The sequence below is a fragment of the Oncorhynchus masou genome, unplaced genomic scaffold (assembly GCF_036934945.1).
Source record: "Oncorhynchus masou masou isolate Uvic2021 unplaced genomic scaffold, UVic_Omas_1.1 unplaced_scaffold_3313, whole genome shotgun sequence".
In the NCBI taxonomy this organism is placed as follows: domain Eukaryota; kingdom Metazoa; phylum Chordata; class Actinopteri; order Salmoniformes; family Salmonidae; genus Oncorhynchus; species Oncorhynchus masou.
Genome location: NW_027009726.1, coordinates 325 through 21,301, shown reverse-complemented (window position 1 = coordinate 21,301; position 20,977 = coordinate 325). Strand labels below are relative to the sequence as shown.

The window sequence follows — 20,977 nt, the reverse complement described above, 5'->3', positions numbered from 1 at the left end:
CAGTTAGGTACCACCAAAGCATGTCTAGAGTGCAGAAAAGGAGATTGCTGTGACTCAACGTTCATGTGGAATTTGACTGAGGTAATACGGTCACCAGCTGTAGTCTGTCAGAACAATATGACTGGGAGCCATGTGATCCGTGAAACACATGCTGCAGAAGGATGTACTTCCGTCCAACGGATCTGTGTAGCTAGATATGAGTAGTACTCGGTCAATATAAGGACAATCCATTTCAATGTACATCTACTGTAACACCGTATCATAACGACTAAAAAGCTCAAGGAAAACGCTCTTTTAACACTTTCAGTTTGTAGAACTGTTTCAGTATATCGATCTGTTTCAGTATATCAATCTGTTTCAGTATATCAATCTGTTTCAGTATATCGATCTGTTTCAGTATATCGATCTGTTTCAGTATATCGATCTGTTTCAGTATATCGATCTGTTTCAGTATATCGATCTGTTTCAGTATATCGATCTGTTTCAGTATATCGATCTGTTTCGGTATATCGATCTGTTTCGGTATATCATATCGATCTGTTTCAGTATATCGATCTGTTTCTGGTATATCGATCTGTTTCGGTATATCGATCTGTTTCGGTATATCGATCTGTTTCAGTATATCGATCTGTTTCGGTATATCAATCTGTTTCAATCTGGTATATCGATCTGTTTCAATTCCCGGTATATCGATCTGTTTCAGTATATCAATCTGTTTCAGTATATCAATCTGATTCAGTATATCAATCTGTTTCAGTATATCAATCTGTTTCAGTATATCAATCTGTTTCAGTATATCAATCTGTTTCAGTATATCAATCTGTTTCAGTATATCGATCTGTTTCAGCATATCGATCTTGAAAAGAGCGGATGCTTAATGACTAACATGTAAATGTAGTACAAGTATGTAAACATAGTACTCACAGAGTCTGAGCTGCCTCTGAAGGAGTCCAGGCTGTTCTGAGTAGGTAGTAGGTAGTAGGTACAGTAGTCTGTAGTAGGTATGTATGTAAACATAGCAGAGTCTGAGCTGCCTAAGTCCAGGTATGTAGTAGGTAAACATAGTAAACAGAGTCTGAGCTGCCTCTGAAGGAGTCCAGTAGGGTGTAGTAGGTATGTATGTAAACATAGTACTCACAGAGTCTGAGCTGCCTCTGAAGGAGTCCAGCAGGGTGCAGTAGGTATGTATGTAAACATAGTACTCACAGAGTCTGAGCTGCCTCTGAAGGAGTCCAGGCTGTTCTGAGTACAGGATGATTTCCTCAGCACCTCCTCGTCAGTTGCATGTCCGTCCGTGATACTGGCTCCGTCTCCCGAGCCTGTACTCCCCTGCACCTCCTCAAACTCCTCCTGGTCACAGTCTGACTCTGTGTCAGGTAGGATGCTAAAGGAGATCTCCTCCCTGGCTCCTGGGACAGGCACAGTGGGCATAAAGTCTACCCTAGAGGGAGCCACGTCTCCTCTTCTCACTGGCACAGCCTCAGGGACTGTGGTGGGCATAACGTCTACCCTGGCGCAGGGTCTGTTGGGTATAACCTCGAATCTTCTGGGTACTCTGTTGATGTCTGGAGCCACCTCTGTTCTCCTGGTGGGTTGGTGGCACAAAGCTTTACCTCCTCCGGTGGTGAGGGCAGGAGAGGAGGTGGAGCAGGGTGGTGTGTAGGGACACTAGATCCATAGGAGGTGAGGGGGTAGTAAACAGGGGGCAACATGGGGCCTGTGAGAGGGCCAGGGCCTGTGCTACTAGTCCCTCAGCGAAGGCCGGAGGAGGAGGAGGGAGGGAGGAGAAGAGCTCCTGGTCCAGAGGGATCTCCGCAGGGAGAGGAAAGTCAGGAAGGGGGATACCACTACCGGGACACTCCTCCTTAGCATGGAAGCCCTCATCCACCTCCTCCACCTCCTCCTCGGCCCGGCCCAGAGGAGCGGTGCTCTCTGAGGGTCGTGGAGATTCTCCTCGCTGGACAGACTCTGTTCCAGACCCCAAAGTCCAGGAGCTCCAGGAACTCTGTAGCCACGCGAGACGCCTCCTTCTCCAGCCGGTAGATCTCTGCGTCCCTCCTCTGCCGGAGCTCCTCCCCGTTCCCTCCCAGGCCGTCCCCAACATGGACACCCCGTCCTCCTTCTGGCGCTGCAGCCTCTCAATCTCCTTCTCCAGTCGAAGGATCTCCTCCATCTGACGGGACTCCTCCTCGGAGGTGTGGGGGTGCAGGAGTGGGACAGGGACACCTCCTTGTGGTACACCTCCTCATGAGGAGCAAGATACTCCATCCTCAGGGAGTTCCTAAAGGGAGAGAAGAAGAGAAAGAACACAATTAGATGGTTAACTGATGGCTGACAGTACAGTACCAGTGTATGTTGGTTGGCTGATGGCTGACAGTACAGTACCAGTGTATGTTGGTTGGCTGATGGCTGACAGTACCAGTGTATGTTGGTTGGTTGGATGATGGCTGACAGTACCAGTGTATGTTGTTTGGTTGGCTGATGGCTGACAGTACAGTACCAGTGTATGTTGTTTGGCTGATGGCTGACAGTAAAGTACCAGTGTATGTTGGTTGGTTGGTTGGCTGATGGCTGAATGTACCAGTGTATGTTGGTTGATTGGCTGATGGCTGACAGTACCCAGTGTATGTTGGTTGGTTGGCTGATGGCTGACAGTACCAGTGTATGTTGGTTGGTTGGCTGATAGCTGACAGTACAGTACCAGTGTATGTTGGTTGGCTGATGGCTGACAGTACAGTACCAGTGTATGTTGGTTGGCTGATGGCTGACAGTACAGTACCAGTGTATGTTGGTTGGTTGGCTGATGGCTGACAGTACAGTACCAGTGTATGTTGGTTGCTGATGGCTGGTACAGTACCAGATGTTGGTTGGCTGATGGCTGACAGTACAGTACCAGTGTATGTTGGTTGGCTGATGGCTGACAGTACAGTACCAGTGTAGGCTGACAGTACAGTACCAGTGTATGTTGGTTGGTTGGCTGATGGCTGACAGTACAGTACCAGTGTATGTTGGTTGGTTGGCTGATGGCTGACAGTACCAGTGTATGTTGGTTGGCTGATGGCTGACAGTACAGTACCAGTGTATGTTGGTTGGCTGATGGCTGACAGTACAGTACCAGTGTATGTTGGTTGGCTGATGGCTGACAGTACAGTACCAGTGTATGTTGGTTGGCTGATGGCTGACAGTACAGTACCAGTGTATGTTGGTTGGCTGATGGCTGACAGTACAGTACCAGTGTATGTTGGTTGGTTGGCTGATGGCTGACAGTACAGTACAGTGTATGTTGGTTGGCTGATGTGATGGTGTATGTTGGTTGGCTGATGGCTGACAGTACCCAGTGTATGTTGGTTGGCTGATGGCTGACAGTACAGTACCAGTGTATGTTGGTTGATTGGCTGATGGCTGACAGTACAGTACCAGTGTATGTTGGTTGGCTGATGGCTGACAGTACAGTACCAGTGTATGGTGGTTGGTTGGCTGATGGCTGACAGTACAGTACCAGTGTATGTTGGTTGGTTGGCTGATGGCTGACAGTACCAGTGTATGTTGGTTGGCTGATGGCTGACAGTACAGTACCAGTGTATGTTGGTTGGCTGATGGCTGACAGTACAGTACCAGTGTATGTTGGTTGGCTGATGGCTGACAGTACAGTACCAGTGTATGTGGATTGGCTGATGGCTGACAGTACAGTACCAGTGTATGTTGGTTGGCTGATGGCTGACGGTACAGGACCAGTGGATGTTGATTGGCTGATGGCTGACAGTACAGTAACAGTGCATGTTGGTGTACCTGTTGTTAGCTGTAGTGTTTTCTTCTCTTCCTGTCCGTTGCTAAGCTCCTCCTCTTTCTACTCAGTGCTTCATGCTCCTGTTGTAGTCTCAGTCTCTCCTCCTCCTTCCTCAACTCCTCCAGCTCTAACACCCTTTGTCTCTCCTCCTCTTCCTCTCTCCTTCTCCGCTCCTCTTCCTCTCTCCTTCTCCGCTCCTCCTCCTCTTCCTCCCTCCTCCTCCGTTCCTCCTGCTCTCGTCTCGTCTCCTCTTCCAGCCTCCTGCTCTCCTCCTCCCTACTCCTCCTCTCCTCCTCCTCCCTCTGCCTTCTCTCCTCCTCCTCCCTCCTCCTTTTCTCCTCAGAGAGCTGTTGATAGAGGCCTCGGGCCAGCCGACCACGTTGGTGTTTCTGGAGAAGGACAGCTGCAGCACGGAGCCGCAGGAACACGCGTCTCCAGAAGTGAGCCCTGTAGTTCTTCTGGATGGTGATGGTGCTGGTCAGGACCCTCCTATAGTGCTTCCTATGGGGAGGGGACAACACAAGACAAGTCACTGTCTGGCTGTCCACTCATTGTTCAAACAACATTTCACCCACAATGCCCCTCTCCCTCACCCACAGGACCCCCACCCTGACTCTCCACTCTACTCTATCTGGAGCTCTACTCTTTATTCTAGTCTGGAGCTCTACTCTCTACTCTACTCTGTCTGGAGCTCTACTCTCTACTCTACTCTACTCTGTCTGGAGCTCTACTCTACTCTACTCTGGAGCTCTGTCTGGAGCTCTACTCTCTACTCTACTCTGACTGGAGCTCTACTCTACTCTACTCTGATTGGAGCTCTACTCTACTCTGACTGGAGCTCTACTCTACTCTGTCTGGAGCTCTACTCTTTACTCTACTCTGACTGGAGCTCTACTCTACTCTACTCTGACTGGAGCTCTACTCTACTCTGTCTGGAGCTCTACTCTCTCTACTCTGTCTGGAGCTCTACTCTACTCTACTCTGCCTGGAGCTCTACTCTACTCTACTCTGCTCTGTCTGGAGCTCTACTCTCTACTCTACTCTGCCTGGAGCTCTACTGTTTACTATAGTCTGTCAGGAGATCTACTCTCTCCTCTACTCTGTCTGGAACTCTACTCTTATCTGGAGCTCTGCTCTCTACTCTGATTGGAGCTCTACTCTACTCTGTCTGGAGCTCTACTCTTTACTATAGTCTGTCTGGAGATCTACTCTCTCCTCTACTCTGTCTGGAACTCTACTCTTATCTGGAGCTCTGCTCTCTCTACTCTGATTGGAGCTCTACTCTACTCTGTCTGGAGCTCTTACTCTGTCTGAGCTCTACTCTCTACTCTACTCTGATTGGAGCTCTACTCTCTACTCTACTCCGTCTGGAGCTCTACTCTACTCTGTCTGGAGCTCTACTCTCTACTCTACTCTGACTGGAGCTCTACTCTACTGTCTGGAGCTCTCTACTCTGACTGGAGCTCTACTCTACTCTACTCTGACTGACTCTACTCTACTCTACTCTACTCTACTCTGTCTGGAGCTCTACTCTACTCTACTCTGACTGGAGCTCTACTCTACTCTGTCTGGAGCTCTACTCTACTCTACTCTGACTAGAGCTCTACTTTACTCTGTCTGGAGCTCTACTCTCTACTCTACTCTGTCTGGAGCTCTACTATACTCTACTCTGACTGGAGCTCTACTCTGCTCTGTCTGGAGCTCTACTCTCTACTCTGCCTGGAACTCTACTCTACTCTGACTGGAGCTCTACTCTACTCTGTCTGGAGCTCTACTCTTACTATACTCTGACTGGAGCTCTACTCTACTCTGTCTGGAGCTCTACTCTCTACTCTACTCTGTCTGGAGCTCTATTATTTACTATAGAATGTGTTTGGAATGTGTCTGGAGCTCTACTCACTCCTCTAGTCTGTCTGGAGCTCTACTCTACTCAGTCTGGAGCTCTACTCTACTCTGTCTGGAGCTCTACTCTACTCTGTCTGAGCTCTACTCTACTCTGTCTGGAGCTCTACTCTCTACTTTACTCTACTCTGTCTGGAGCTCTACTCTACGCTGACTGGAGCTCTAGTCTCTCCTCTACTCAAACAAAAACTAGATCAACTGTATTTTATAAAATAATATGTTAGAGCACTAAACAATCATGACATTGAAACTGTAGGACTGTCTAATCTTTCTAGAAATGATAGCAGCAGCTAGATGTTAATCAAGGTTCGTAATATCCACAATACCGATAGACTGTTGAGAATATATTGTTGTTGCTCTTAAAATGTAATTACTATCCTTATCAGCCTGGTCTCTGAGAAAAATATAGAATATTTTACTAAAATCTGTGCCACTCCATTTAGTATGATATGTTTCTTTACGTTAGGTTACATTGCATTAACTACCAGATGTAAGATAATACATGTGCATCTGGGACACTCAAGTATGGTAGTATGGTACGTTTGGTAATGACAGTAGGTTAACAATGTAGCATATCATACTAAAGCAGTCACACATAGCATATCATACTAAAGCAGTCACACATAGCATATCATACTAAAGCAGTCACACATAGCATATCATACTAAAGCAGTCGAACGTAGCATATCATACTAAAGCAGTCGAACGTAGCATATCATACTAAAGCAGTCGAACATATCATACAAAGCAGTCGATATCATACTAAAGCAGTCGAACGTAGCATATCATACTAAAGCAGTCGAACATAGCATATCATACTAAAGCAGTCACACATAGCATATCATACTAAAGCAGTCGAATGAAGCATATCATACTAAAGCAGTCACACATAGCATATTGTACTAAAGCAGTTGAACATAGCATATCATACTAAAGCAGTCGAACGTAGCATATCGTACTAAAGCAGTCGAACATAGCATATCATACTAAAGCAGTCGAACGTAGCATATCGTACTAAAGCAGTCGAACATAGCATATCATACTAAAGCAGTCGAACATAGCATATCAGACTAAAGCAGTCGAACATAGCATATCATACTAAAGCAGTCGAACATAGCATATCAGACTAAAGCAGTCGAACATAACATATCAGACTAAAGCAGTCGAACGTAGCATATCGTACTAAAGCAGTCGAACGTAGCATATCAGACTAAAGCAGTCGAACGTAGCATATCATACTAAAGCAGTCGAACGTAGCATATCATACTAAAGCAGTCGAACATAGCATATCGTACTAAAGCAGTCGAACATAGCATATCGTACTAAAGCAGTCGAACATAACATATCAGACTAAAGCAGTCGAACGTAGCATATCAGACTAAAGCAGTCGAACGTAGCATATCATACTAAAGCAGTCCCGAGCGTAGCATATCATACTAAAGCAGTCGAACATAGCATATCGTACTAAAGCAGTCGAACATAGCATATCATACTAAAGCAGATCGAACATAGCATATCGTACTAAAGCAGATCGAACATAGCATATCATACTAAAGCAGTCGAACATAGCATATCGTACTAAAGCAGTCGAACATAGCATATCGTACTAAAGCAGTCGAACATAGCATATCATACTAAAGCAGTCGAACATAGCATATCAGACTAAAGCAGTCGAACGTAGCATATCGTACTAAAGCAGTCGAACGTAGCATATCATACTAAAGCAGTCGAACGTAGCATATCATACTAAAGCAGTCGAACATAGCATATCATACTAAAGCAGTTGAACATAGCATATCAGACTAAAGCAGTCGAACATAGCATATCAGACTAAAGCAGTCGAACATAGCATATCATACTAAAGCAGTCAACATAGCATATCGTACTAAAGCAGATCGAACATAGCATATCATACTAAAGCAGATCGAGCGTAGCATATCGTACTAAAGCAGTCGAACATAGCATATCGTACTAAAGCAGTCGAACATAGCATATCGTACTAAAGCAGATCGAACATAGCATATCGTACTAAAGCAGTCAACATAGCATATCATACTAAAGCAGTCGAACATAGCATATCAGACTAAAGCAGTCGACGTAGCATATCGTACTAAAGCAGTCGAACGTAGCATATCATACTAAAGCAGTCGAACGTAGCATATCATACTAAAGCAGTCGAACATAGCATATCAGACTAAAGCAGATCGAACATAGCATATCGTACTAAAGCAGTCGAACGTAGCATATCAGACTAAAGCAGTCGAACATAGCATATCGTACTAAAGCAGTCGAACGTAGCATATCAGACTAAAGCAGTCGAACATAGCATATCAGACTAAAGCAGTCGAACATAGCATATCGTACTAAAGCAGTCACACATAGCATATCATACTAAAGCAGTCGAACGTAGCATATCATACTAAAGCAGTCGAACGTAGAATATCGTACTAAAGCAGTCGAACGTAGCATATCATACTAAAGCAGTCACACATAGCATATTGTACTAAAGCAGTCGAACATAGCATATCGTACTAAAGCAGTCAAACGTAGCATATCAGACTAAAGCAGTCGAACGTAGCATATCATACTAAAGCAGTCGAACGTAGCATATCATACTAAAGCAGTCGAACATAGCATATCGTACTAAAGCAGTCGAACATAGCATATCATACTAAAGCAGTCGAACATAACATATCAGACTAAAGCAGTCGAACGTAGCATATCGTACTAAAGCAGTCGAACGTAGCATATCATACTAAAGCAGTCACACATAGCATATTGTACTAAAGCAGTCGAACGTAGCATATCATACTAAAGCAGTCGAACATAGCATATCGTACTAAAGCAGTCGAACATAGCATATCATACTAAAGCAGTCGAACATAACATATCAGACTAAAGCAGTCGAACGTAGCATATCGTACTAAAGCAGTCGAACGTAGCATATCATACTAAAGCAGTCGAACGTAGCATATCGTACTAAAGCAGTCGAACATAGCATATCAGACTAAAGCAGTCGAACATAACATATCAGACTAAAGCAGTCGAACTTAACATATCATACTAAAGCAGTCGAACGTAGCATATCATACTAAAGCAGTCGAAAATAACATGTCATACTAAAGCAGTCGAACATAACATATCATACTAAAGCAGTCGAAAATAACATGTCATACTAAAGCAGTCGAACATAGCATATCGTACTAAACGGGTTCAATTAAGACATAGGATACTATACGTCCTACAATTCCTTTGAGGTAGACCAATGTAATGTAATCTAAAGTAACTGGAGTGGCACAGATTTGAGTAAAAATATAATGGATTTTGCTCTGAGACCAGGTTGCATTTATAGCTTGATAATCCAGATAAGACTGGTTCAATGTATCTAGACACTGGTACGGATCTTCCTACACTTATTCTGGAACACATTCCAAATAGTCCAAACACATTCCAAACACATTCCAAACACAGTCCAAAGACATTCCAAACACAGTCCAAACACATTCCAAACAGTCCAAACACAGTCCAAACACATTCCAAACACAGTCGAAACACAGCCCAAACAGTCTAAACACATTCCACACATTCCACACAGTCTAAACACATTCCACACAGTCCAAACACATTCGCAACAGTTCGCAACCAAACAGTCCAAACAGTCCAAACACAGTCCAAACACAGCCCAAACAGTCCAAAGACATTCCAAAAGTCCAAACCCAGTCCAAACACAGTCCACACATTCCAAACAGTCCAAACACAGTCTAAACACAGTCCAAGCAGTCCAAACACAGTCTAAACACAGTCCAAACACAGTCCAAACACATTCAAAACAGTCCAAACACAGTCCAAACACAGTCCAAACGGTCCAAACACAGTCCAAATAGTTCAAACAGTCCAAACACATTCCAAACACATTCCAAACAGTCCAAACACATTCCAAACACATTCCAAACAGTCCAAACCCAGTCCAAACAGTCTAAACACATTCCACACATTCCACACAGTCCAAACACATTCGCAACAGTCCAAACAGTCCAAACACAGTCCAAACACAGTCCAAACACAGCCCAAACAGTCCAAACACATTCCAAACAGTCCAAACAGCCCAAAGACATTCCAAACAGTCCAAACAGTCTAAACACATTCCACACAGTCCAAACACAGTCCATACACAGTCTAAACACAGTCCAAACACAGTCCAAACACAGTCCAAACGCAGTCCAAACACAGTCCAAACACAGTCCAAACACATTCCAAACAGTCCAAACAGTCCAAACAGCCCAAAGACATTCCAAACAGTCTAAACACAGTCCAAACACAGTCCAAACACAGTCCAAACGCAGTCCAAACACAGTCCAAACACAGTCCAAAAACAGTCCAAAAACAGTCCAAACACAGTCCAAACACAGTCCAAACACAGTCCAAAAACAGTCCAAACACAGTCCAAACAGTCCAAACACAGTCCAAACACAGTCCAAACAGTCCAAAGACATTCCAAACAGTCCAAACGTAGTCCAAACACAGCCCAAACAGTCCAAACAGTCCAAACGCAGTCCAAACACATTCCAAACACAGTCCACACCGTCCAAACACAGTCCAAACACATTCCAAACAGTCCAAACACAGTCCAAACACAGTCCAAACGGTCCAAACACAGTCCAAATAGTTCAAACAGTCCAAACACATTCCAAACACATTCCAAACAGTCCAAACACATTCCAAACACATTCCAAACAGTCCAAACCCAGTCCAAACAGTCTAAACACATTCCACACATTCCACACCGTCCAAACACATTCGCAACAGTCCAAACAGTCCAAACACAGTCCAAACACAGTCCAAACACAGCCCAAACAGTCCAAACACATTCCAAACAGTCCAAACAGCCCCAAACAGTCCAAACAGTCCAAACACATTCCAAACACAGTCTAAACACAGTCCACACATTCCAAACAGTCCATACACAGTCTAAACACAGTCCAAACACAGTCCAAACACAGTCCAAACGCAGTCCAAACACAGTCCAAACACAGTCCAAACACATTCCAAACAGTCCAAACAGTCCAAACAGCCCAAAGACATTCCAAACAGTCTAAACACAGTCCAAACACAGTCCAAACACAGTCCAAACACAGTCCAAACGCAGTCCAAACACAGTCCAAACACAGTCCAAACACAGTCCAAACACAGTCCAAACACAGTCAAAAACAGTCCAAACACAGTCCAAACACAGTCCAAAAACAGTCCAAACAGTCCAAACAGTCCAAACACAGTCCAAACACAGTCAAACACAGTCCAAACAGTCCAAACAGCCCAAAGACATTCCAAACAGTCAAGACAGGAGGGGAAACACAGCAAACAGTCCAAACAGTCCAAACGCAGTCCAAACACATTCCAAACACAGTCCACACCGTCCAAACACAGTCCAAACACACTCCAAACAGTCAAACGGAATCCAAACAGTCCAAACAGTCCAAAGACATTCCAAACAGTCCAAACAGTCCAAACGCAGTCAAACACAGTCCAAACAGTCCAAACAGTCCAAACACAGTCCAAACCGTCCAAATACATTCCAAACAGTCCAAATACATTCCAAACAGTCCAAACACAGTCCAAACACATTCACTGCAGTCCAAACAGTCCCCAACAGGCCCAGCTCCAGTACTCACCTTGCCACATAGCTGAGTATGCGCCCGGATCACCATGCCCGCCTGTCTCCGCACCTCTTCCCTCTCCTTCTCCAGCCGGTGTTCCAGCTCTTCCTTCAGGAACACCTGCAGGACATGACACATGGCCCGTCCAGTCAGAGAGAGGGATGGAGGTTAGGCCCACACCGCATGGCCCACACGGCACAGTCGGGGGCAGAGAGAGGGTGGTGGAGGTTAGTTCCTCTTGATAAGGTCCAAGGTGGGTTGCTGTAGGCCCTGATGTTTGTCACAGAGCAGAGCTATAGCTAGTTACTACTGTTCCTGACACTCTCCTGACTGCAGAGAGCCCAGCTGAAGACTGCTACTGTGCTGCTGCAGAGAGTCATGGTGTTGTGTTGTTAGTCCCACAGCGAGCGGCCATTCTGTCTATCTGTGTTTCCCTTTCTGGCTATACTCTCTCTGGCTGCTACTGAGGTGACCAGGGAGAGAGAGAGAGAGAGAGACTAGAAGGGAGGAGAGCCAGAGAAGAGGGGAGGGGAGAGACAGAGGGGAGGGCACTGCTAGGCAGAGAGAGGCAGGGAGAGACACATAGAGGGGAGGGCACTGCTAGGCAGAGAGGCAGGGATAGAGACACAGAGGGGAGGGCACTGCTAGGCAGCAGAGGGGAGACAGAGGGGAGGGGGAGGGGGAGGGCACACTAGGCAGAGGGGAGGGAGAGGGGGGGGCACTGCTAGGCAGAGAGAGACAGGGAGACTGGAGGGGGAGGGAGAGGGAGGAGGGCACTGCTCGGCAGAGAGGGCAGGAGACAGGAGGGAGGGAGAGGGAGGAGAGGGCACTGGGCAGAGAGAGGCAGGGAGACTGGAGGGAGGGAGGGGAGGGCACTGCTAGGCAGAGAGAGGCAGGGAGACTGGAGGGGAGGGAGAGGGAGGAGGGCACTGCTAGGCAGAGAGAGACAGGGAGACAGGAGAGGGAGAGGGAGGAGGGCACTGCTAGGCAGAGAGAGGCAGGGAGACTGGAGGGGAGGGAGAGGGGGAGGGCACTGCTAGGCAGAGAGAGGCAGGGAGACTGGAGGGGAGGGAGAGGGAGGAGGGCACTGCTAGGCAGAGAGGCAGGGAGACTGGAGGGGAGGAGAGGGAGGAGGGCACTGCTAGGCAGACAGGAGACTGGAGGGAGGGAGAGGAGGAGGGCACTGCTAGGCAGAGAGAGGCAGGGAGACAGGAGGGAGGGAGAGGGAGGAGGGCACTGCTAGGCAGAGAGAGGCAGGAGACTGGAGGGGAGGGAGAGGGAGGGAGGGCACTGCTAGGCAGAGAGAGGCAGGGAGACAGGAGGGGAGGGAGAGGGAGGAGGGCACTGCTAGGCAGAGAGAGGCAGGGAGACTGGAGGGAGGGAGAGGGAGGAGGGCACTGCTAGGCAGAGAGAGGCAGGGAGAGAGACACAGAGGGGGACAGAGGGAGGAGGGCACTGAGGCAGAGAGAGGCAGGGAGACAGGAGGGGAGGGAGAGGGAGGAGGGCTGGGCAGAGAGAGGCAGGGAGACAGGAGGGGAGGGGAGGGAGGAGGGCACTGCTAGGCAGAGAGAGGCAGGAGACTGGAGGGGAGGGAGAGGGAGGGAGGAGGGGGAGACTGCTAGGGGAGAGAGAGGCAGGAGACAGGGACTGGGAGAGAGGGAGGGGAGGGCAGGGCAGAGAGAGGCAGGGAGGGAGGGGGAGGGAGAGGGAGGAGGGCACTGCTAGGCAGAGAGAGGCAGGAGACTGGAGGGGAGGGAGAGGGAGGAGGGCACTGCTAGGCAGAGAGAAGCAGGGAGACTGGAGGGGGAGGGAGGGGAGGAGGGCACTGCTAGGCAGAGAGAGGCAGGGAGAGAGACACAGGGGGAAGGGAGAGGGAGGAGGGCACTGCTAGGCAGAGAGAGGCAGGGAGACAGGAGGGGAAGGGAGAGGGAGGAGGGCACTGCTAGGCAGAGAGAGGCAGGGAGACTGGAGGGGAGGGAGAGGGAGGAGGGCACTGCTAGGCAGAGAGAGGGGAGACAGGAGGGAGAGAGGGAGGAGGGCAGGTAGAGAGGCAGAGGGGAGGGAGAGGGAGGAGAGGGCACTGCTAGGCAGAGAGAGGCAGGGAGACTGGAGGGGAGGGAGAGGAGGAGGGCACTGCTAGGCAGAGAGAGGCAGGGAGACTGGAGGGAAGGGAGAGGGAGGAGGGCACTGCTAGGGCAGAGAGAGGCAGGGAGACAGGAGGGGAGGGAGAGGGTGGAGGGCACTGGGCAGAGGGACAGGGAGGAGGGGAGGGAGGGACTGCTAGGCAGAGAGAGGGAGACAGGAGGGGGAAGGGAGAGGGAGGAGGGCTGCTAGGCAGAGAGAGGCAGGGAGACTGGAGAGGGAGGGAGAGGGAGGAGGGCAGAGGAGGAGGGCACTGCTAGGCAGAGAGAGGCAGGAGACAGAGGGGGAGAGGAGGAGGGCACTGCTAGGCAGAGAGAGAGACAGAGGGGGAGGCACTGCTAGGCAGAGAGAGGCAAGGAGACTGGAGAGGGGAGGGCACTGCTAGGCAGAGAGAGGCAGGGAGAGACACAGAGGGGGAGGGCACTGCTAGGCAGAGGCAGGAGACAGAGGGGAGGGCACTGAGGCAGAGAGAGACAGGGAGAAGAGGGGAGGGGGAGGGCACTGCTAGGCAGAGAGAGACAGGGAGAAGAGGGGGGGGCACTGCTAGGCAGAGAGAGACAGGGAGACTGGAGGGGAAGGGAGAGGGAGGAGGGCACTGCTAGGCAGAGAGAGACAGGGAGACTGGAGGGGAGGAGAGGGAGGAGGGCACTGCTCGGGCAGAGAGAGGCAAGGAGACTGGAGGGGAGGGAGAGGGAGGAGGGCAATGCTAGGCAGAGAGAGGCAGGGAGACAGGAGGGGAGGGAGAGGGAGGAGGGCACTGCTAGGCAGAGAGAGACAGGGAGACAGGAGGGGAGGGAGAGGGAGGAGGGCACTGCTAGGCAGAGGAGGCAGGGAGACTGGAGGGGAGGGAGAGGGGAGGAGGCACTGCTAGGCAGAGAGAGGCAGGGAGACTGGAGGGAGGGGAGAGGGAGGAGGGCACTGCTAGGCAGAGAGAGGCAGGGAGACTGGAGGGGAGGGAGAGGGAGGGAGGGCACTGCTAGGCAGAGAGAGACAGCAGGGGAGAGAGACACTGCTAGAGAGAGAGGCAAGGGAGGGGAGGGGAGGGAGGGGGCACTGCTAGGCAGAGAGGCAGGGAGACTGGAGGGGAGGGAGAGGGAGGAGGGCACTGCTAGGGCAGAGAGAGGCAGGGGAGACTGAGGGGGAGGGAGAGGGAGGAGGGCACTGGGCAGAGAGAGGCACTGCTGAGGGAGGGAGAGGCAGGGAGACAGGAGGGAGGGGAGGGAGAGGGAGGAGGGCACTGCTAGGCAGAGAGAGAGGCAGGGAGACTGGAGGGGGAGGGAGAGGAGGAGGGCACTGCCAGGGCAGAGAGGCAGGCAGGGAGACACAGAGGGGGAGGGAGAGGGAGGGAGGGCACTGCTAGGCAGAGAGAGGCAGGGAGACAGGAGGGAGGGAGAGGGAGGAGGGCACTGCTAGGCAGAGAGAGGCAGGGAGACTGGAGGGGGAGGGAGAGGGAGGAGGGCACTGCTAGGCAGAGAGAGGCAGGGGAGACTGGAGGGGAGGGAGAGGGAGGAGGGCACAGAGAGGGAAGAGAGGAGAGGGAGGGGAGGAGGGCACTGCTAGGGCAGAGAGAGGCAAGGAGACTGGAGGGGAGGGAGAGGGAGGAGGGCACTGCTAGGCAGAGCAGAGAGGACTGGAGGGAGGAGACTGGAGGGGAGGGGGAGGGAGAGGGAGGAGAGGCAGGGGAGACTGGGAGGGGAGGGAGAGGAGGACTGCTAGGCAGAGAGAGGCAGGGAGACTGAGGGGAGACAGGAGGAGAGGCAGGGAGACTGGAGGGGAGGAGAGGGAGGGCACTGCTAGGCAGAGAGAGGCAAGGAGACTGGAGGGGAGGAGAGGGAGGAGGGCACTGCTAGGCAGAGAGAGGCAGGGAGACTGGAGGGGAGGGAGAGGGAGGGAGGGCACTGCTAGGCAGAGAGAGCAGGGAGGAGACAGGGCAGAGGGAGGGAGGGAGGGGAGGGAGGAGGAGGGCACTGCTAGGCAGAGAGAGGCAGGGAGACTGGAGGGAGGGAGAGGGAGGAGGGCAGGAGAGGAAGGGAGACTGGAGGAGGAGAGGGAGGAGGGCACTGCTAGGGCAGAGGCAGGGAGAGAGACACAGAGGGGAGGGAGAGGGAGGAGGGCACTGCTAGGCAGAGAGAGGCACAGAGGGAGGGCACTGCTAGGCAGAGAGAGAGTGGCAAGGAGACTGGAGGGAGGGAGAGGGAGGGCACTGCTAGGCAGAGAGAGGCAAGGAGGGAGGGGACAGAGGGAGGAGGGCACTGCTAGGCAGAGAGAGGCAGGGGAGACTGGAGGGAGGGAGAGGAGGAGGGCACTGCTAGGCAGAGAGAGACAGGGAGAGAGACACAGAGAGGGGAGGGGGAGGGCACTGCTAGGCAGAGAGAGGCACAGGGGAGGGAGAGGGAGGAGGGGCACTGCTAGGCAGAGAGAGAGACAGGGAGACTGGAGGGGAAGGGAGAGAGAGGCAGGGAGAGAGACACAGAGGGGAGCACTGCTCGGCAGAGAGAGGCAGGGAGAGAGACACAGAGGGGAGGAGAGGGAGGAGGGCACTGCTAGGCAGAGAGAGGCAGGGAGAGACAGGGCAGAGAGAGAGGGAGACTGGAGAGGGGGAGGAGGGCACTGCTAGGCAGAGAGAGGCAGGGAGACAGGAGGGGGAGGGAGAGGGAGGGAGGGCACTGCTAGGCAGAGAGAGGCAGGGAGACTGAGGGGGAGGGAGAGTGGAGGAGGGCAGAGAGGCAGGAGACTGGAGGGAGGGAGAGGGAGGAGGGCACTGGAGAGAGGGAGGGACTGGAGGGGAGGAGAGGGAGGGGAGGGCACTGCTAGGCAGAGAGAGGCAAGGAGACAGGAGGGGAGGGAGAGGGAGGAGGGCACTGCTAGGCAGAGAGAGCAGGAGAGAGACACAGAGGGGAAGGAGAGGGAGGAGAGGCAGAGCACTGCTGCTAGGGGCAGAGAGAGAGGCAGGGAGAGAGACACAGAGGGAAGGGGAGAGGGAGGGGAGGGCTGGAGGGGAGGAGACTGGAGGGGAGGGAGAGGCACTGCTAGGCAGAGAGAGGCAGGAGAGGAGAGGGAGGGAGGGCACTGCTGGCAGGGGAGGGAGACTGGGAGGAGGGCACTGCTAGGCAGAGAGAGGCAGGGAGACAGGAGGGGAGGGAGAGGGAGGAGGGCACTGCTAGGCAGAGAGAGGCAGGGAGACTGGAGGAGGGAGAGGGAGGAGGGTGCTGCTAGGCAGAGAGAGAGGCACAGGACACAGAGACAGGAGGAGAAGACTGGAGGGGAGAGGGAGGAGGGCACTGCTAGGCAGAGAGAGGCAGGGGAGACAGGAGGGGAAGGGAGAGGGAGGAGGGCACTGCTAGGCAGAGAGAGGCAGGAGACTGGAGGGAGGGAGAGGGAGGAGGGGCACTGCTAGGCAGAGAGAGGCAGGGAGACTGGAGGAGGGAGGGAGGAGGGCACTGCTAGGCAGAGAGAGGCAGGGAGACAGGAGGGGAGGGAGAGGGAGGAGGGCACTGCTAGTAGAGAGAGAGGCAGGCAGAGGGGAGGGAGGGCAGGGAGACAGGAGGGGGGAGGGAGAGGGAGGAGGGCACTGCTAGGCAGAGAGAGGCAGGGAGACTGGAGGGGGAGGGAGAGGGAGGAGGCACTGCTAGGCAGAGAGAGGCAGGGAGACTGGAGGGGGAGGGAGAGGGGAGGGAGGGCACTGCTAGGCAGAGAGAGGCAGGGAGAGAGAGGGGACACAGGGCAGAGGGGAAGACTGGAGGGAGGGGAGAGGGAGGAGCACTGCTAGGCAGAGAGAGGCAGGGAGACTGGAGGGGACACAGAGGGGGAAGGACAGAGAAGGAGGAGGGGGCACTGCTAGACAGAGAGAGGCAGGGAGACTGGAGGGGAGGGAGAGAGGGCAGAGAGAGGCAAGGAGACTGGAGAGTGGGAGAGGGAGGAGGGCACTGCTAGGCAGAGAGAGGCAGGGAGAGAGACAGAGGGGAAGGAGAGGGAGGAGGGCTGCTAGACAGAGAGAGGCAGGGGAGACTGGAGGGGAGGGAGAGGGAGGAGGGCACTGCTAGGCAGAGAGAGACAAGGAGACAGGAGGGGAGGGAGGAGGAGGGCACTGCTGGGCAGGAGGCAGGGAGAGAGGGGAACAGGGAGACTGGAGAGGAGGCAGGGAGAGAGACACAGAGGGGAAGGGAGAGGGAGGAGGGCACTGCTAGACAGAGAGAGGCAGGGAGACTGGAGGGGAGGGGAGAGGGAGGAGGGCACTGCTAGGCAGAGAGGCAGGGAGGGGGAGTGGGAGAGGGAGGAGGGCACTGCTCGGCAGAGAGAGGCAGGGAGACTGGGAGGGGAGGGAGAGGGAGGAGGGCACTGCTAGGCAGAGAGAGGCAGGGAGAGAGACACAGAGGGGAAGGGACAGGGCAGGAGAGGGGGAGAGGAGAGGAGGGGCACTGCTAGGCAGAGAGAGGCAGGGAGACTGGAGGGGAGGGAGAGGGAGGAGGCACTGCTAGGCAGGGAGGCAGGGAGAGAGAGGGCACAGGGGGAAGGGAGACTGAGGGGGAGGAGGGGCACTGCTAGGCAGAGAGAGGCAAGGGAGGAGGGAGACAGGAGGGGAAGACTGGAGAGGAGGAGGAGGGCACTGCTAGGCAGAGAGAGGCAGGAGAGAGACACAGGGAGACTGGAGGGGAGGGAGACTGGAGGGAAGGGAGGGGAGGGGAGGGCACTGCTAGGCAGAGAGAGCAGGGAGAGAGACACAGAGGGGAGACAGGGAGACTGGGGGGAGGGAGAGGCACTGCTAGGCAGAGAGGCAAGGAGACAGGAGGGGAAGGGAGAGGGAGGGAGGGCACTGCTAGGCAGAGAGAGGCAGGGAGACAGGAGGGGAGGGAGAGGGAGGAGGCACTGCTAGGCAGAGAGAGACAGGGAGACTGGAGGGAGAGAGGGAGGAGGGCTGGAGGGGGAGGACTGGAGGGAGGAGGGGAGGAGCACTGCTAGGCAGAGAGAGGCAGGGAGACTGGAGGGGGAGGGAGAGGGAGGAGGCACTGCTAGGCAGAGAGAGGCAAGAGACTGGAGGGGAGGGAGAGGGAGGAGCACTGCTAGGCAGAGAGAGACAGGGAGACTGGAGGGGAGGGAGAGGGAGGGAGGGCACTGCTAGGCAGAGGCAGGGAGACAGGAGAGACAGGAGGAGGGAGAGGGAGGAGGGCACTGCTAGGGAGAGGGAGGGAGGCAGGGGAGACTGGAGGAGGCAGGGAGAGGGAGGAGGAAGGAGGCACTGCTAGGGCAGAGAGAGGCAGGGAGACTGGAGGAGGGGAGGGAGGAGGGCAGAGGGAGAGAGGCAAGGAGACTGGAGGGGAGGGAGAGGCAGGGAGAGGGCAGGGAGACAGGAGAAGGGAGAGGGAGGAGGGCACTGCTGGCAGCAGGGAGAGAGACACAGAGGGGGAGGAGACTGGAGGAGAGGCAGGAGGGAGAGGGAGGAGGGCACTCCTCCAAAGGTGGGGCCTTTTGTCCTTGCTCTCATTAAGGAAGGAGGCTAGAAGACATCTACTGGGACTGTAACCCCTTCCTTTATACTCAACATAATCACATTTGAAGAATTTAAGACACTTTAAACCTCCACAGGTGCCTATAAATACATTTAGTTTAAAGAGACGGTGTATATGTCAGGTATCCTCGGGCTGGGTGATATGGACAAATATCATATATAATTTGTCACCTTTTTGACAGTGTGGTGGTATTTAACCGTAGTCGCTGTTTTTGAATTATGCTTTTTGTGTAGTAATAATATGAGTAGCATAGACTAAGTAGAATAGTATAGAATACAGTATATACATATGAGATGAGTAATACATAGACTAAGATACAGTAGTATAGTATAGAATACAGTATATACATATGAGATGAGTAATGCATAGACTAAGATACAGTAGGATAGTATAGAATACAGTATATACATATGAGATGAGTAATGCATAGACTAAGATACAGTAGAATAGTATAGAATACAGTATATACATATGAGATGAGTAATGCATAGACTAAGATACAGTAGGATAGTATAGAATACAGTATATACATATGAGATGAGTAATGCATAGACTAAGATACAGTAGAATAGTATAGAATACAGTATATACATAGACTGAGATACAGTAGAATATAGTATATACATATGAGATGAGTAATGCATAGACCAAGATACAGTAGAATAGTATAGAATACAGTATATAGATATGAGATGAGTAATGGAAGATATGTAAACATTATTAAAGTGACTAGTGATCAATTTATTAAAGTGGCCAGTGATTTCAGGTTTGTATGTTGGCAGCAGCCTCTCTGTGCGAGTGATGGCTGTTTAACAGTTTAATGGCCTTGAGATAGAAGCTGTTTTTCAGTCTCTCGGTCCCTGCTTTGATGCACCTGTACTGACCTCGCCTCTGGATGGTAGCGGGTTGAACAGGCAGTGGCTCGGGTGGTTGTTGTCCTTGGATGATCTTTTTGGCCTTCCTGTGACATCGGGTGCTGCAGGTGTTCTGGAGGGCAGGTAGTTTGCTCCCGGTGATGCGCTGGGCAGACCTCACTACCCTCTGGAGAGCTTTACGGTTGTGGGCGGTGCAGTTGCCGTACCAGGCGGCGATACAGCCCGACAGGATGCTCTCAATTGTGCATCTGGTAAAAGTTTGTGAGGGTTTTAGGTGACACGCCTCATTTCTTCAGCCTCCTGATGCACTGTTGTGCATTCTTCACCACACTGTCTGAATGGATGATCCATTTCAGTTTGTCTGTGATGTGTACGCCAAGCAACGTACCACCTTCTCCACTGCTGTCCCTTCGATGTGGATAGGGGGGTGCTCCCTCTGCTGTTTCCTGAGGTCCACAATCATCTCTTTTGTTGGTTGACGTTGAGTGTGAGGTTATTTTCCTGACACCACACTCCGAGGGCTCTCGACTCCTCCCTGTAGGCTGTCTCGTCACTGTTGGTAATCAAGTCTACTACTGTTGTGACGTCTGCATGGCCACCCAGTGATGGGTGAACAGGGAGTACAGGAGGGGGCTGAGCACGCACCCTAGTGGGGCCCCAGTGTTGAGGATCAGGAGTGGAGGCACAGTTCCTACCTTCACCACCTGGGGGCAGCCCTCTTCTAATCCCTGACACATACATACGGGAGAACAGAGCCATCCAGCCCTGTACTAACCCTGACCCCTGACCCCTACATACTGAGAACGGAGCCAGTCCAGCCCTGTTATAACCCTGACCCCTACATACTGGAGAACGGAGCTGTCCAGCCCTGTTATAACCCTGACCCCTGACCCCTACATACTGGAGAACGGAGTCGTCCAGCCATGTTCTAACCCTGACCCCTGACCCCTACATACTGGAGAACGGAGCCGTCCAGCCCTGTTCTAACCCTGACCCCTGACCCCTACATACTGGAGAACGGAGCTGTCCAGCCCTGTTATAACCCTGACCCCTGAACCCTACATACTGGAAAATGGAACCGTCCAGCCCTGTTATAACCCTGACCCCTAC

General features: G+C 52.2%; 1 protein-coding gene across 1 annotated transcript in view; it reads right to left on the bottom strand.

Annotated features, from left to right (window-relative positions):
• LOC135534372 (unconventional myosin-X-like) overlaps positions 1-20,330 on the bottom strand; it is a gene marked incomplete at its 3' end in the record, with an annotated part of 29,415 nt that extends 9,085 nt beyond the window's left edge. Inside the window, exons 1-4 of the mRNA XM_064961395.1 lie at positions 20,256-20,330; positions 11,359-11,463; positions 1,718-2,185; positions 1,207-1,668 (exon numbers count right to left, since the gene is read on the bottom strand). Coding sequence (XP_064817467.1) covers positions 1,207-1,668; positions 1,718-2,185; positions 11,359-11,463; positions 20,256-20,330 — 1,110 coding nt within the window. The remainder of the gene's footprint in view (positions 1-1,206; positions 1,669-1,717; positions 2,186-11,358; positions 11,464-20,255) is intronic.
• Between the last annotated feature and the right edge of the window lie 647 nt (positions 20,331-20,977).